Source organism: Macrobrachium nipponense, chromosome 9 (assembly GCF_015104395.2).
Source record: "Macrobrachium nipponense isolate FS-2020 chromosome 9, ASM1510439v2, whole genome shotgun sequence".
Classification (NCBI taxonomy): domain Eukaryota; kingdom Metazoa; phylum Arthropoda; class Malacostraca; order Decapoda; family Palaemonidae; genus Macrobrachium; species Macrobrachium nipponense.
Window position 1 is genome coordinate 106,045,139 of NC_061110.1, and position 19,211 is coordinate 106,064,349.

The following is a 19,211-nucleotide window of genomic DNA, read 5'->3' on the forward strand; positions in this document are numbered from 1 at the left end:
AAATACTAAAAAACTTTAATTTCCCTATGAATATCACCAACTGTTCATTTCAGCCTGATCACCCTGTCTGGACTTGAACTGAATTATGAAAAGAATATGCCAACGCAACTAAAACAAGATGAGCAAATGGATATTCAAGTTTACACAAGTCCAGCAGGTTTACAGTGATTTAATCAAATAAAAGAGAAGTTTCATCAACCAAAGAGTGGTTTAATCACGCCCAAAAAGATATTTTATCAAACCAAAAAGTGGTTTAATCAAACAGAAAAGTCACATTTGCTAAACCTTCAGAGAACCTTTGAACAGGACGAAGTGACAATAATTGGACAGCTAAGTGAGAGGAGACCTTCAGGAAGCAATGAAAAACAAACAGAACGATTTGCCACAGACTTAACTCATATCACTTAAAAAATGGGTATGATAATTTTACATTGCCAGCCTGGGATTTGCTAAAGCAAAATAGATTTACTTTGTATATTATTCTGACCTACAAAAAAATAAAAAGTTAATTAGGGGCTATGAGTGCTTGCTATAAGCTTTGGAAAGTTATTGGAATCTGAATTATTATTGTCAGTAATGTAATATTGCAGTTTCTTCACAATTATGATCATATTATAAATCTATGATCTTCGCCATTATCATTACATTTAGGCAAAACCTCATGACTGATCTGAGAATTTGATTACTTTAACATTGCTATTGCATTTAGTGAACAATCTTCATATGATCCCAATCTTGAGGAGGAAATTTACAAATGAATTCTAACAGACGATCTAGTACAATACATTTTAAAATCCTCATTGGTGATCAAGTGTCACCATACTGGATATTTTTTTTATAATTGTATAGACATTATTACTTACCTTATAATTAACCTACATATTTGGCCTCATAAGCAACCCTACCATGTGGAAAAAAGGGGAAAATTTCTTATAACTTAAAAACACTCTCTTCCTTCCTTTAAACTATATATAATGAGGTCTCCTGCATAGACATTTTTCCACGTGTATCTTCAAAGCAGGCTTTGACGAGGATGTTTCGATGGAGGTCAAGTTGCTAGTCATTGACCACCTCCTCTTATTTTCTCTAAACAGTAGACTTGCAAGATACTCCTCCCTGCAAAGAAATTATCAGTTTAAAGATACGTCAGCTGGGAATTATCATTACTAATAAAAAGTTTTAACCAGACACTGCTTACATTTTTAGCTCTCTTGAAGCTGGAACGAATGTTTTTTTCTTGACGAAACACAACAGATCCTATTTAATACCCTGAGGCTTTTTTCGATTCTGATATAATTATTTCAAACATGTTTCCAATACCCAACGGTCAGATGAATAACACTTATCCACTGTGGCCTTCTTTTAACTAATATATAACAATACCTGTTCAACAGCTGCTTTTAATTTGTTTTAATTCATTACTGTTTGATCAGTTATTCCATAATTCCTATTGTTTAGTTTACTAAGATTTTATGGTTTAAGATAGTTTAATATATCACTAAAAGGAACGGCTACATCTAACTCATTCACAATGACTACAGCTTTTGGATGCCCAATCATCATTTGATTTTTACTTTAATGCCTAAAAGAGCAGGGACCAAACATATTTCAGCATGGATAACAGCCATGTAATATTTGTGGATTAACAAACCCAAGTTTAAGTAAAAACTTCTGGAGGGCATTTTAGAAGGGCTTCTAAAGCAAATCTAGTCACTGGAAATTACGTAATTTTCCTGTGACAAATCCCAAATTAATTCAACTTCTGACTATACTGCAGATAATTCTACTGTGAAAAGGTGTATTACTAATTAATTAAGTAAAACTGGCTAATCTCATGTGAAGATAATGCAGCAAATTTTATACCAGAGGTGTTAAGGAATGAAGGGGTAAAGATGGAAAATGGAGCGAAATGTAAATAAAAGAACTTTATGATAAAAGATAAGCATATAACCAGTGAATGTAGAAAACATTCTTTAACCATCCAAATTCAAAATATCTGATCCCACTTATTTCCTGCTGTAATAACATTCATAACTATTAGAGTTTCATGGCTCCCTATACCAAAAAGATAAACGAATTGAAAAAAAATTCTCAGAGATATTTTCATACTATTAAATAGCAACAAAAGATTATACATTAGATTATCGCTATAAGGACAATAGTTGGCTTGGCCTCCTGGTAAGTAACAAAATCCATTAAGTAACAAAGACCTGACTCATATTCCTGAACTGTTAACCCACCGCACTGGACCATCCCTGAAGTAAGCGGGAAGCCATATCTTAATAACTTACCATAGAATCTTCTTGAAAATAATCTCATTATGTTTCCCGCACCCAAATTACCCCAATAATTATCAGGGAACTAACCTAATCTAGGGTCATGGAAAAAAAAAAAAAAAAAAACAAAAAAAAAAAAAAAAAAAGAATAACATAAAAATAAATAAATAAAATAAACTGAGGCGTATATAATGCAAGTGTACGTCTCCGGAATTTGCAGACCGGACGGTATAGCTTATGGGTATTGTACGTATGTTGTAATAATGTGAATATCAGTGTGAAAATCTGCATCATTTGTATCATTTTTTCGTCCCTCTCTAGTTATGAAAAATCAATTTGATGACCTTTCTATGGACACATTTGATTAAGATAGACATCAGCATTTAATTTTTCTACTTCTTGGAATCAGGATCTAAATAGCATCTGAAATATTAAGTGCCCGACAAACTTCTTTAATACAATCCCAATTTGCTGTGGATTTCAACCGGACTATTTTTCCATAGTGGAATTAATAATACTTGCAAACAGTCCTTAAACAGTAATAACAGTTTTGCTTGAATTTTCGGTTACGGTTTTCCACCTGTTCCTTGAAAGGGACGGAAACATAACGCCCATTTGGGGTGGGGGGCTGGGGGAGGTTGGATGAAACCCCATTATAAACCATCTTCGTGGTCCCCACTATAACCGTGCCAAGTTTTATGCCCATCATAGGAAGACACTGATCGACAGTATGTTCATCTCAACGGCGCAATGATCAGCAGTGCCTATATATTCCTAGACCTTGGACCTCCCAACAGCTGGAACACCTGTGAATATGAAGTCTAATGTATTACCAGAAATGTGTGTGGGTCCCTCAATCAGCTGGATAAAATCAGAGGTTACACAGAACTGAAGATCAGACCGGCGATGCTGATCGGTGGAATTTGAATTTAAACATTCACTGTGCTTTGCACAGTCTCCACAAATAATGAATAAAGCTTTTGAATCCTGTGACTGAGCCATACTGATCCTCTCCAAACGGTTGTCATATATGGAATCGTTGATATATGGGTTATGGTAAACAACAAATACATAGACATCGCAGAACTTACTGAAAATTTAAAACAAAGAACTTCATGGCAACTACACTAGAAATTTTTCTGACGATAAATAGGTCGTCCAGACATGAGTATGCAGCCAGACCTTGGTTATGTGGGATGTTACGATGATAAATAAAGTCAGGGCCATCGAACCCTTCGATTAAAATCTCGACCTTTGACTCATTACTACTCACAAAGAGTCTTGGATAGAAACAACAAATCATAGTTACAGGCACAACTCTGGAGATCAAGAAAATTTGACCTTAAAAGTATGTTGCAATTTTTCTTGCTTTAATGAGTAACAGGCCGCCAAGCGGTCAGCTCAATGTCTCTAGAAAGAAATAAAATTAACAACATGAAATTAGAATAAAAACTAATAAATAAACACATAACAGTAACATTGTAAAAATCAATAGAACAATAAGCAACAATATCATCAGCAGCAACAGTATTCACAGTATTTATTAAAAATTCTGTTGAGTGTATTGAAATAAGTGCGCGAAGCAACTGGTCAACGGGATGGGGCTGGTGCACCTTGTAAGGCAAAAGAAATCTGCCAGGTTTGTCACAACAGCTGGGGAAGGACGGTCAGGATGGATTTAGAAATAAAACGCTTTGAAGGAAAAGATTAGGTAAATACGAAGACACTTTCCTGATAATCCTCCAGGCATCTTTTGCTTTCTCATCAGTATGTCCAACATAATTTTCAAGAAAACAGGAGAGAGAACGAAAATGAGGTTAAATGCCTGATTGTACCCTTAGGCAAGGGAACTCAAACTTAAGACCATGGAAGTCCACGGTACAATGGCTGTGGCACAGTCCATGGTTGGAGAACAAGGTTTGCATTCAGAAACCCTCTCTTAGAAGAGTTGCCTACCAAGGCTAAAGTGTCCCTTCTAGAAACCCACTGGTTTTTATTTCGGTGTGTACTCCTCCCAGATGAGTGTCCTAACTCGTGTAGGCAGAGACGTCACATCCTGAAGTGAATGTTGCTGCGAAAAAGCCCACGTTTAACCGCCGCTACCTTGAACAAAAATTCAGCCTTCTCCAAAGCTAACAACACTGCCGATGAACTGCCTGAAGCAGCAAGTGATCTCAAGTGCTTTCTGGATTATTCCATTCTCATCTTTACAGACATAATGTAGGCAGACAAAGACAATGTTTAGGCTACTATTATTATTACTAGAAATCAACACAAACGTGCACAATGTACGCAAATGAATTTCTACTTCACAGTATGATCAAACCCGTCTTTAGACTGAAAACCAAGTGTGTTGCCAAATGAACCACACAAGTCATAAAAGAAGTTGGAACCTAAGTACTTATATATAACTAATACGCAGGAGGGAAGGATAGGCCTGTTACTCAAACCTACAGACTTGCTATACAAAGCAAACTACTAAGGCAAGATAACTTTTCTGCACTGGTGGAGCTGGGTGCCCACATAACCTGCTGAGCAGCCTTCATAGGTCCCAATGAGATTTTGGTATACTATACCATATCTTTGATAAACCCTGAAAATCCACACACACCATAAACAGAAATTTTGTTTAGATCTTTATTAGGGTCTGGAGCCGTTATATCAAAATGGGCGGGAGTACAAAGCAGTCAAATGCACATAGCCATAAATACACCTGTTTTCAACATCTGAATATATTTCTGCATTATTTACTGTATTTAAGACCCTTCTTAAATTAAATTATGATAATCGACACCAAAATTAAAAATGAGTTTCATAAAAGATGCTAAAAAAAAGTTGGTTACATTAGTAAGGCTCAGAATATCTCAAGTGTATCTCTACCTTCCAACAAAAAGATATTACACATTTTTTCGGCGCACTCCTAATGTAATACATGTTTCGTTTTGCAACATCAAAATAATGTGCATACATAGAAAAATATATGACAATGGAAATCTTGAAGTGACAGGGTAGGGTTAAGATGTTCGAAAACGTCGATATCAGCTGAAAATTTTATATTTCATTTGTTGTCAAGTACTGTATAATGGATGTAAAACGGTAAGTTCGATTCCCGAAATTTATTACTACACAGCACCATATGCACTACACAGACTAAAAACAAAATACACCTTAAAATACTGTATGGATATAAAACCATAAATATGACTTTCACTAACGCACACTTCTGGACCAGGGAAATATTAGAACGTATCCTTTTGGATGTTACTCTGCTTTTTAATGATGATTTCAGAGGCTTTTATTCCAATTTTTTTTTTTTTTTATAATGCTCGAGTATGTAAAAAGTAACTTCAGCTCCTTTTAGGAACTGGCCTGCTATCCTATAAATGAACACTAGGTTTATTCAATTGGAAGCATGTAATAAGGTCATGACTTCAAAACTAAGTGAAGAATGATGGTCACTACAAACCACAAAGGTCTCTCAAAAATTGTAGAAATGGGAATGAAAAAAAAAAAAACATGGTTTATGAAGCCCTAAGTCAAGCAGGTGGGGTGAGGGGAGGGGTCTCTTTCCCTTGGGGAAGTAATAACTTCTTTTCTCTGTAAGGCGAGGTCAGGCCATGATGCATCTTTGCATAACAAAAGGTTTCCTATTCCTCCACTTGAATATCTCAGTTACTGTGGGTCCCTTATGAATGTTGAGGGTTGGGGTGGGGTGGGGTTTCCAGGGTAGGCTTACCTGCATAAAACAGTGTAAATCAATAGAAAATAATGATAATGAATTAGGAAAACAAATAGTTTCTTTTTACAGAATTGGAGGGATTAATGCGCTGAATAAAAAATGAAAACCTGAATCCTCGACTATGCATTTCCTACCGCATAGCTAAGAAAAAAAAAAAAAAAAAAACACACACACACACACACTAGGCAAAGATATAAGGAAACAACTATGAAAGTGTTTGCCAGCAATTACTGACAAGTTTTTAAGATACTAGTCAAGCCCATAACTTTCTCCTCAATAAATTTTCAACTGATTATCTCAGTTTAAAAATAGGCTTATTGAAATATCTATCGGCTAAGACTGAGTAAATTAAATATATATTTATGGGCATTCACCAGATGGCCTAAAATAATACATTAATCAAAACAAGGATACATTAATAAAACAAAGATTGGCGATCTGGCCATGGCTGCATACATTGTTATTTCCACAGCAGTAGTGTGATGGAGAAAATCAAATGCACCAACAAGCTATTCCAGTTGCCACCCTACCACGGGAAATATGTTTCACTAACCAACTGGTATTCATAAAGTAAATTAAAGATCGTGTCCTGACTCTTACCCCTGGGAGGGGAGGGGAGGGGGGGGGGGGGACTGCTAAAAGGGAGTTCACAGACATATTCCAACAGACATGCATCCTGACCTAACACTCCCTTAACCTAACTTAGCCTATGGTCGTGCCCTGATAAACTTACGAAAATATGGGTCATGCAAAAAGGGACGAGAAGAAAGCATTCTTGTATAACTGACAGGTAATGTTTTGTTAGATTTAAGATAAACTAAAGTAGTTTTATTCTGCACTCATTTTCGTTGAAGGATAAAGCCATTGCACACTGCTCTGCATAGCTTGTCCACCAATCCCTAACATTAACCAAGGTGTTTCCAATTCTGCAGCATCAGTATATTAGGTGCTATGCATTCTCATCCAAAGAGCGTATCCAGACAGCCTATGATTTACCACAGTCTAGAAATCTAATATCAAACCGTTTCAGAAAAAAAAATGGTCCACAGCATTTAAACCATAGGCGTCTAAATAAAGTTGAATGAACCACTCATGTCCAACCCTTAGCGGACGCAGCCTCTTCAGGTATTGTAACACATCTCTCAAGGGGTTATTATTATAAAGACGGAATATAATTTCTAACCTTTATCACTAGCGGTTGAGTATGCATAAGAAAATACTTTTGATATTACCACAAAATTACGTTTTTTTTATAACATAAACAATAAAACAAATTACCGGTAAAATTAGCAGTGTGTCGACGCTGTTTTCTCTTATTTCTTTCAATTATATAAACATAACCCAAAATAGTGCTGATAATCCGATGTTTTATCAGTGTAAAACTCCAGAAAATAATGATAAGAAATATATATAGAATATTTTTATAACAAGATAAGATCTCATCAAAATTTTCCGAAATATTTCGAAACGTTTCAATTTTTGACAAAAAGAACAAAACTAGCCAGGCACAAACTGATATAATATCAATGATGTGTTTACATAATTTATTTTCTCAAAAAATAATATTACATCATTCCATCTGTTTTAAGAAAATAAATTATATTATGTAGCATATTATTATATAAGCACATGACTGACGAGAGCCTACCTGAAAGGACTCAATTGTAATGCAGAGAAGGATATTATATCAGATACAAAAACAAAGAAACATTTATATATATAAGAAACTGATATGAAATTTATTATATTTACAATTGACTATCACTAAGTAATAATCAATAATAGAATAAGCCCATACATTTTTTTGACAGAGTTTGATTTATTCAGAATCTACCTCATACATATATATATATATATATATATATATACTAGATAGATGATAAGAATCTCAAATCTACTAGATATAGAGATATGGTATAATAGATATGGATAGATTTATAGATAGTATAGTATAGATAGATATATGTAGTAGAAATGTAGATATTATATATATATATACATAGATATATATGTGTATATATATATATAATAGAGATATATATCTATATATATATATATATATATATATTATATATATATATATATATATATATATATATATATATATATATATATACAAGCAGATGCTAGTTATCGCTCGCATTTGCTAGTTCCGATATTCCGTACCATACCCATACCGATACCCATACCCATACCAATACCCATAACCATACTCATGCCCATATCTGTATCACACCTATACTGAATGGCCGATGGAGCCCCACTACTGAACTTGGTGACAAATTTCCATAAATCAACCAATCAGTATATAGTCTCTTGCAGAGTAGAAAGACTTACTACTAGGACGAAAACTACAACTTCTGAGAAATACTTAACTGTAAACACCCTTAATAAAAATCAAATAGTTTTCCAAAGAAGACTTTTGTCGCACCTCTTAAATTAATTGCTTGTCTATTCTTTGTAAAAAATCTCAAATTGCTCAAGAACGTATAGTGGTTCCAAGCTAGATTAATTCACGTAATCGTATCTTAATAATCTTAGAGCCAGATAAAGCAACCTTTACGATTTGATGCATCTGAAAGTGAAATTTTGAAAGCGTTTATTTTTTAAAGTGTTTCTGTTCTCTTGTTACAAAAGCACATTGATTTTAATCTTGATATTGATACGTACTTACACAACGCAAAATTTTGTTTTAGTAAATTTATGTAATACGGAAATACTACAATTTATCAGGGCCAACGCTTGCATGTTATACGTTTTTACCTACAGAGAGAGAGAGAGAGAGAGAGAGAGAGAGAGAGAGAGAGAGAGAGAGAGAGAGAGAGAGAGAGAGAGAGAGACTGCTACATTTAGGTATTTGCTCCTCGGTTTGGTTCACCAAATCCTCTTATTTCCAGTAATTGTTTGCCTTTATTTCATGAGTTGCATTCTCTACTTTTTCAGTGTTTATCACAACACGTTTAATAAAATGAGCGACATTTTATCCCAAGAGGCAGATATTCATCAACTCATTATATGAGACTTATGACGTAATGCAGTAACATGTAATGATGTCAAATAATTTTCTGTTACTCAAGTCTAAAAAAAAATTAGTAAAATTCTTATAAAGACACTTATTAACTTTATATTTGTTGAAGTTTGAAAATCAGGAACTCACTACGTACTTTATTATTTTGTCATAAACAGACATTAACAATTTATGAACAGCACGATAATGCCAATGATAGATAGAAAGATAGATAGATAGGTAGGTAGATAGATAGACAGATAGGTGGATAGGTAAATAAAAATAAAGTAATGTATAAATAAATAATTAAATGAATAAATAAATAAACGCAGAATACGTCGAAGGAAGTATAAAAGACAAAGGAATGAAAGTCACATAAAAAAAAGCGGAGAAAAGTTAAGCTTTACCTATCGTCTTAACGTATTTGGGACACGGAAGATTTTACAAAATAATTACGCACCACACGGAACAAATCGGGAACTTTTGTTTAAAACAATCTGTAACAAACAATGAAATGGTCTCGTCAGTGCGTTTCTTTCTGACCCGTCTGTATTCCGGGCTACCTAAACTCATTTGGCTTTTTTAATCCTATCATTCTTCGTTTTCCTAAACTAACACAATTTAAAAAAAAATAATTTTAGGTTAAAGTAAAGAAAATTGCATCGCTCAAGTTACAACAATGGCGTCCTTTAACTAAAAACCCACATTAGTTCAACTGACGTTTTGTCAGAATATTCTGTTTGAAATCTCTAACGCGCCTCAAGGTCCATCATAACCGTTAGGCTATAAGGACTCTTGTCCTAAAATCCCTCGGTCAAGGATTGTTGCTTTAAAGGACGATCTTCCTAGAAAAGGAAAGCTAGCTAGATCATACCAGGTGATCATTATACGAAACATCTGGAAATGGATACTGATGCCACAAGGGTCTCACCTGACCCTTTCTTATTCTGACCTGCTTCCACTTCTGGCTTCTTAATCATTTAAATTGCCCCCTCCCTAAACCCCTAACCCCCCCCCGGCCCCCCCCCCCCCCCCCTCATCCTCACTCAGGGTATGACAGTCTCATTCCCGAACTGACCGTAATTCCAGGGTCACGCTTCTCTTACTAATCTTCTTTACTTTTGCATACACGCGTCGAAGAATGTGGAATTCCACCGTTAAACAAAAAGAAAACTGTAATGTTTAGAACACAACAATGAAGCCCTTCAGTTCAAACTCAAATTAAATTCAAACGGAGTACCGTGAGAATATTCACAATGAGATCTCTGACAGGCTCAAGGTCACCATGGCCGCCAGGGACTGTAACGGTTGCAAAAGTCATGGCCAGGTAATTTAACCTTTCCCTCAAGTCCCACGGGAATCGATTGCCGTATAAAGGAGGTTATTTCCAAACAGAACGTTTACCCAGTCAACGTGCTATGAAAAACGGGATCATACCGGATGAAACTGTGCTAACAAATTCAAATGGTTTCCTTTTCTTCAGATGATAATATAAATCTCCTTGCTTTACGTCTTAATATTTGCCCAATGAATAAATGATTTTACATATATGAATTTCATCACAACGTGATTCATATGTCTTTCAGCGTCCAATTCGCGCTACTGCGAAATTAATATATCTTCATATATGTTAACCGAAGGGGAATTTTTTTGTTGATAATTTCGTCCTCTCCTGGATTCGAGCCAGCTCACAGAGGAGCAATCAGGACTTCGGTGACAAATGAAAATTGTATTTACGTAAACACTGGTGAAAAACAGTAAAAATGGTTAAATAGATACAGAAAAATTACGTGTACGTAAATGGTAGTGTACAAAATATTAAAACAAGCAAACGACAAAACCTATACCAGCTGGCCGTAATGCAGCCTACGTAGGCAGTTGAACATTTATGTGCGGAAAATAAAAATCTAGATCATCACAAATAGGTAGAAATTCTGTATTGTACTTTAATGGATATGGATATAATTAACGGAAGTACGAATAATCTTAGAAAAAATGGAAATCATTGTTGTTTTGATAAAGACATTTGCCACCATAAAAAAAATAGCCACAATATATCTTCAAACATTCTTTTCCTTCTAAAAGACCCTTCTGTGTATTGCAATAGAACTCATTAGAACGTCTGATTCACGCTTTCTCACCATTTCAGTATGCGAATTATCTGCAGTATAACCGTTGTCCATATACTGGCTAAATGAGAGTAAATCATGGTAAATGTTTAACGAAATAATATCTACGTACATACATAAGTTATATCTCTTCTGTTACCTTACTTTTTTTTAAATGTGCCATTTATTGCTTTCCTCTATGTTATCAATCTATACATAATTCTGAATTTCAAAACCCTAATCTCAAAACAAACGTCTTGCTAAGTAGATTTCTAAAGCAAGTTCAATTTCCTCAGCTTAATGATGTTTAATTGCATGCAGTCTACATTTTAACTGTTTAATTTCTATTATTTTTACTATTATTCTCAATATAATCATTACACCATTCCATTATTATTGAATATAATACTATTGTTACTACCGCTTCAGCCACTGTCTGGATATTGCCGATAACCATTTTTATCATTTAATGTAGTGTGTATGGTTATTGTATATTACATTTATATGGCCCTGAGCTGACCTTAAGGATCATGTTATTATTGTTATTGTTATAAGTAGTAGTAGTAGTAGTAGTAGTAGTAGTAGTAGTATTTCTTTTCTTACTAATTATTTTCATAGCCACCAATACTACCAGAGATCAGAGTTAAATTATTGTAGGGGTCTTTTCATGTGCCTCACGCACACCAAACAAATGCTCTAGACAGCCTTTATCCAACCTATTTATGCTAAAGCAACCATTGTTTTCATCATATTTAAAGGACCAATCTCTAACTCTTACAAAAATTATTATTCTTAATAAAAATATAGAGATCAGGTCCTGTAAAATTCAACTTAAGATAAGGTAATTTATCTGTCATTAGATTCAAATTCCAAATCCACAGCACGAAAATATGGCACTATTCTTATGGTTGGAGTTCATTATATCGGACCAATTATTGATAGGGGAACATAGAGACTGATGTGATATCCAGTTACCTGACTTCATGAAACCATATTCCCTGAGTATTTGCATATGAATATGATAGTAACTATTGCATTTTAACGCGTTGTCCTTATTCCCCACTTACACAAATTTCTTTCATTGTTTTTTTTTTTTTTTATTTATACTGAAACATATTGTTACTAGCTTTCATAATTCCCAAATACTTCAATCTGAAACAGTCTTAATTTCCACTATAAAAATCTAGAATAAAGAGGAGTATTTCTTATTACCTGTGAAAGTGAGCCTGAGGTCGTCTGGTCTTGTCGACAACATCAGATGGGTGAATCACCCATCCCCCAGCCCTACGGGTTGCTCTATGAGCATGAACCCGTGCTGGCATAAGGCCAGCTGAATCTAACTAAAAAAACAACACCCATAATCTGGCTAAGTTTGTTTAGCTGGCCTGAAAAAAAAAAAAAAAAAACGGATGTTTACGTAACGGAAAAGTGTAAGAAACATATGTATCATAGGATATATGTATATAGATATATAAGAATATAATAGATATATATATATATATATATATATACATATCTACCATATAGACATATATACATATTATACATATATACATATATACCATATACAGTATAGACATATATTACATATAGACATATACATATATACATATATACATATATATATATATAATCTATATATATATTATATATATATATTATATATATATACATATATATATATATAATATATATATATATGTAATATGAATATATGTGTATATATATGTATATATGAATATATATATATATATAATATATGATAGATATATATATATATATATTTATATATTTATTTATATATTTATATATTTATATCGTATATATGTATATATATATGTGTATATATATATAATATATAATATATTATATAGATATTATATATATATATATATATATATATATATATATATATACATATGATACAGATACATCTCAAATATGATGAATAAATATCACACAAATTTTTTCATATCAGTTAGGGTTGAGACCAGAATCCCCTGGGTGTTGAGGGTAAACGAAGGTGTGGCGAAAAAAGATGCTTGTGTCCTATTGGTGTGTCATACCGTGGGCACCGGACACACCTCCCTGAGTCAGCCAATCAGAGCACTCTGAGAGACTCTCTCACGCGGTTGTTGCCGAAGCATGGAGCCTTAACTCAAAATATATTCATTATGCAAATTTAATTAGTATTTTTGCTTAAAATGGATCCATTCATTAGACAGTGATCTTCTTTCAATTTAATAGGATGCTTTCCCAGAAAGGAATCTATTTCCTTTATCGAAGGAGCATTGTAAGGATGAGTGAAATGAGATTTGGCATGGCCCGGGTGACCATTGGTCTGGGGATTAAGGACATTTCAAGTTGGCCCCGCCTCTCCATATGCCCACCTGGTATAAGTAGACCCAATCTGGGTAAAAATACTCAGTTATAAGTGTCCTGGAAGTTAAGTGACACGTGACTTGCTTGGTGCAAAAGTGCTTCCAACTTGCTTCAGTTGAAATTCCATCTGCCATAAAATACGCCGAGATGTACAGAACAGACGGTTCTTTTGTATGCGTCACAAAGGTAAGCAAAGTTATACTTTTTGGTATTTATGCTCCTGTTTGTGATGATAACTAGTTTTTTTAATAGCTTTGAAGATACAGGTATTCAGTTTCTAGCTTTCTCCGCGTCTCTTTAAAAATCTTTGTGGGGGATCATTGAAATCGTGACATTGTTTGTGTAACTGATTTTATGTAAATATACATAGTATACTTTGGGCGAGATATTTTCGCGATGTAAGTCAAATCATACTCGACACCACGTTAAAGAGGTTAACACTTGAGTTTAGTTGCTTACTTGAATAATGTGAGTTACTTTATGTAAAGAGAAGGTTTCGTTTCGTCTGGCCAGTTTATCAATAAAAACACCTGCAATTTCTTCGGCAAAGAATTTCATTGTCACTATAGAATCCTTGTTACTAGTCCAAAACTCATTATTACTTTATTATTTTATCAAGCATTTATATGTATTTTTATGTACAAATATTTTTTCTTGAATGGTCAATCTCTTAGGTAAAAGTCCCATTTTCATTAGTCAGTATTTAATTTCATAAACAAACTTGATCTAATCCAGCCAAACACCAACTAAGTTCTTGCGTCTTTCACTCTTTAAACATTAGATTTATTAATTTTGGCTTTCAATTATATAGATTCGTTTTTTGCTTTCCATCCCTGATGATTATCAATTATCGAACCTTTTAATTTATTTTTACCTTGCACTCCATTCAGTTTTTATTTGCTGTTAAAGTTGTCCGTCTATCATAGGAAGCCACTTGTCGTAAACAAACCTTCGTTCTTGTTATATAGGTTTCTCATATGTGGCTGATTTTGATTTGGTACTGAAACTCAGATTTCTCCATTAATTTCAGTTGGTCGTAATGTATATTTTGCTGAACATTCATTAGTTAAAATATTCTGCCCATTTTTATTTTACCTGCTTAAAATAATAGCAATATTATGGTATTAGGGGTATGGTATTTGTCATAATTTCTCGTATTGATAGTTCAGATGATGGAATATATGTTTTATTCCTGTGCTTTGTCATTACGTTTAGTCATAAACTGTCATCACTTTGTCACTTTGCTTGGTTTTATGTACAGTCCTCTGCATGGATTACACATTTTTAAAATAAGCTGCTTTTTATGTTATAATTGTCTTTTAGCTTTTTCTCGTCAGTATCGTAGCTCCGGCAGAATAGCAGTCTTTAGCTCTGTTTTAACTTTCCTTTCTTCTTGCATGATCCTCACTTCAGGCGGTATTTTGTTGTATATACTCTTGGTGGTGCAATGTCAAATGCTCTCTCGCCTGACTTTCATTTTGTCCAAGGATCAAATAGCCAGTATTCTTCACTTGCATGTCTGATTACGATATTCATTAAAGACGGTAAGAAGTATTTTGTACTCCTTGCAATTTTCTTAGTAGGCAGTTAGGGAGACCGTAGAGTACAACGTTGCAGTAGTCAAGCCTCTAAAGTATTTGGTTGTAAATTGCTGTTATTAGAGTATCTTCATTTAAGTATTTTCTAATCGATGAAATGTTTCTCATATGATAGTTGCAGGTTTTTACAATATGCAATATATGGCATCAAGTATAATGTTGAGTTGTTTCAAGTGTGTCCACGTTTATTCGTGAACTACCGTTTGATAAGTACGATAGGTATATGTTCTTTATATCACATTTTCCTTTGTAGGAAGGCGGCTTTATACAAGCGAGGTTTTCAGTATTTGGGGAGGCCGTCTGTGCTAAACTCATTTGGACAATATCAAAATATAACTCCCGGAACTGATCAAAAGGGTTTTTTGGCTCTTTTAAATCATGTTTTTTTTTTTTTTTTTTTTTTTTTTTTTTTTTTTTTTTTTTTTTTTTTTTTTTTTTTTTTTTTTTTTTTTTTTTTTTTTTTTTTTTTTTTTTTTTTTTTTTTTTTTTTTTTTTTTTTTTTTTTTTTTTTTTTTTTTACTTTTCTCATCGTTTTTTCAAAAGTCATTCAAAAAAAAAAACCCTTAACTGAATCTGCTATGTCTCATGGCGAACGCTGGGAGATCCCGGAAGGACCTCCTTTGTCTAAACTATGCTTCAAAGGTAGTTAAAGTTATCGGCCAGGTTTTCGTGGGGATTTTTCTCAGTTGAATATATTTTGTCTTGGTTTTTATAATAAAGTCGTTATGCTGGTCTCTGGCCTGGATTTTTTGTTCGGTGAGCAGTTTTCATTACTTCTTGATTCTTTCAATATTTTCCATAGATCTCTCATTTTTTTCTTAGTTTCACGTAAATCACTGTTTATCCACTTGGCATTTTCTTTAGCTATTATTTGCCTTGTCACTTCTGGGACATTCATCATTATATTTTGCTATAGACTGTAAGCAGCTTACGAATACCTGGTCGCCTGTCGGGGTATTATTCTTCAAATTACACCCGCACATCTGGCTTGTTTCTGCTATATTTGCTTTATGCTCTCAACAATAAATTCATCAGCTTTAAAGTTGGTTTTCTTTCTGTAAGTGAAAGTTTTTTTCAGTGCATAGCCTTTCCATATATGTGTTGAATGTAACTAGTTTATGTATTGCAGATATCACATATTCAGACTCTACTTGTATGTCACTGGTAACCTCGTTTTTGTTTCGTATCACTGGGCCAATAGTGTAGTTCAATAATGACGTCGGTTTTCTCATAATATTTACAAGGTCATGGCTTTCAAGTAACTATCAATTCTTTGTTATCATCTAAATGTAGGCTGAAGTCACCACAAATCAGTGTGCTTTTGTTATCAGTTAACAAGTCGAGGAAGTAACTGAATTAGTCTAGGAACTATCTCTTACTTGTGCTTTGTGGTTTGCGAACTGCTATGATTTGTATGTGTTTGTTTGTGTGTCATTTTGGTGCTGATTTATTCAAATGTACTGAAAAATTTTGATTCATTTTTGTGAGACCGTGGCGACACTTAGTTTGTTTTTTACTAGAATAATCACTTACATTATTGCTTAACTAAGTCCGTTAGCATGCATATATTTAGGTTGTGATCGTTTATAGGGATTCTAATAGTGTTGGTTTTATTTCCTGCTGGCTGTATGTCTATTAAATTGTACAGGAGATTATTTGTCAAAGCCATGATCCGTATAATTTTATAACTTTGATACATGTTCAATATATACTTATTGTCATCATATGCGCTATGTTTAGTATCATTATGGCCTTCCTTTAAACAATTTTCACACTTTAAGGTGCGGTTAGTACATTCATTTGATTTGTGATTTTCACCACATTTAGGACAAACTTGGTATTTTTTACAATTTGCTGCGCTGTGACCAATTTCCTTTTATACCATTGATAGGATATGTAACAGTCGTAAAAATTGGGTACAGTGTACACAACTTGTCACCTTTATCATAGATAGTCTTTCGTATTTGTGGTGCGCATTTGATGATATAGTGCTTTATTTGTCATTTTTGGCTTTCATATTCTTTGCAATGTTCAGGTCGTTATTTTCAGATGATATATGGTTCCCTAGTTTTCATATACATATTCACACATTCATATATACGTATGCATACAACCATTCTTAAAATACTATAAAACAAGAAAAAAATTAGAGTCGTCATCGCCGTGCACATATACAATTCCATAACATTGATGGAGTGAGTGAAAAAAATATTTCAGAAATGAGATTATCTATCCTTGGATTTTTCTTGACAATGTTAATCGTCCTTCGAGACATATGCTACTCTTATTTTGGGTTGAAGGTTACCCTTCTCATTTACTGTTATATTAGTGATGATTTTCTGAATCTGTTTTCGGCTTTTCTAAATTTTTCCTATCTGGAAATCTTACAAATAAGTGTCCATCTCTATTTGTTTTAACCTCATAATTTCCTTCTTTTTATTTGCTACTGTACTCTCTTTGTTTGTAAATCTGATCAAAGGCACTTCTTTGTTTTTAGTGATTCTGTGTAAGTTTTGTCCAAGCTTGTCATAATCTTTAAGGTTTTATCAACATTGTCAATTTTGTTTTGATTTTATAAGTTTTTTTCTGGCTTTTTGCTCAATTTCTAATCACACGTGGAAATTTCTGTATTCATTTATGATATAAGCTGGCACTTATTCGTCTCTAAGCTATAATGAAGGAGATTCAGGTATAATGAAATTATAATTATTCTAAAACGAATTAATACTAATTTTCCCTTGGCATTTGAATAATACCGAGGCGATACTGAATACGTATTTTCAACAAAGCTCATGTTCCCTGGCTTTAAGTTTACCACGTTTACGAAAAGATAAATGAAACTGAGACACATACCTTTATTTACTGAATGAAGGGTTGTAGCATTTCTTTATTGACTGCATCAATGGTTGAAGCACATTTTTATTTACTGAATCAAGGGTTGAAGCACATTTTTATTTACTGATTCGAGGGTTGAAGAACATTTTTATTTACTGATTCAAGGGTTGGAGCACATTTTTGTTTACTGAATCAAGGGTTGATGTATATTATTATTTACTGAATCAATGGTTAAGGCATATCTTTATCTACTGATTAAAGGATTGAAACTAACACATAAGAGAACCTTGAAATTACTGATTTTGAGCTTTGAAATAAGATGTTCGTGAAGACACTCCAGATTTTCTGTTATTTCTTATTTTACTTATGTATAGTCTTCTCGAAACGCAACGCTCATTTTCAGAATTACATAAAAGGGCTACAAGAATCCAACAAGGAAGGAACACTTAACGTTGACACCAGTATTTGATAGAAATGTTATTCCCTTGACCACTAGCTTGGTTAAAATGACCAAATCCTCATAAGTCAGAAGTTCAAGCGATGGTGCAATACATTACTACCCTAAACATACTCTCTTTGCACTTTGATACATTTTTATCTGTTTGTTTATTAATTTATTTTTTTCCTTTTTTACTAAGTGGGGTATCTTCAGTCTGTTTCCCTTTACCTAATCTTACTTCTTCCTAACGGACACCATATTCTTTGGAAGCTTGAATTTCAAGCCAATGGACCCCTGTGGGCTTGTTCATATGAATAGGTTTCATCTTTTGAATAATACTAATTATAATAATAATAATAATTATATAATAATAATGATAATAATAATAATAATGTGTACATTAGTGTCGGATATATGCATAAAAAAAAGTTAGTGAAATAGTTAAAGGCTGTAATACAATACTTTGTAACAATAAGAGAAACGAATTTTATAAATACATTTCATCTGCGAAAGAAGCTTGGTTATGAACATGTATTGTTTCACGAGAATCTTGTGCATAACATGACCATGTAGTAGTGGATTTTTATTCACTACCAATGAGAGGATATATTCCAGAAATTAGTTGTATTATTCTTATTATTATTATTAATTATTATTATTATTATTATTATTATTATTGCTGTTGAGAGTGATTGCTGCATCAGCTGCATTAATCATTTTTAGAGTCTTCTTTGTATTTCTGATTGCTGCTTTTTCTCTGGTACTACATCTGGCGAGTAACGTGGAGATGCAGTACCACAGAAAAATCAGTAATCGGAAATATTCAG

General features: G+C 33.4%; 1 protein-coding gene across 1 annotated transcript in view; it reads left to right on the forward strand.

The window, feature by feature from the left end:
* The first annotated feature begins 10,307 nt into the window (after nt 1-10,307).
* The window catches only part of LOC135218178 (protein fem-1 homolog C-like), a 13,104-nt gene continuing 4,200 nt past the window's right edge, over nt 10,308-19,211 (forward strand). Inside the window, exon 1 of the mRNA XM_064254328.1 lies at nt 10,308-10,349. Within this exon, the coding sequence (XP_064110398.1) occupies nt 10,308-10,349 (42 nt within the window). The remainder of the gene's footprint in view (nt 10,350-19,211) is intronic.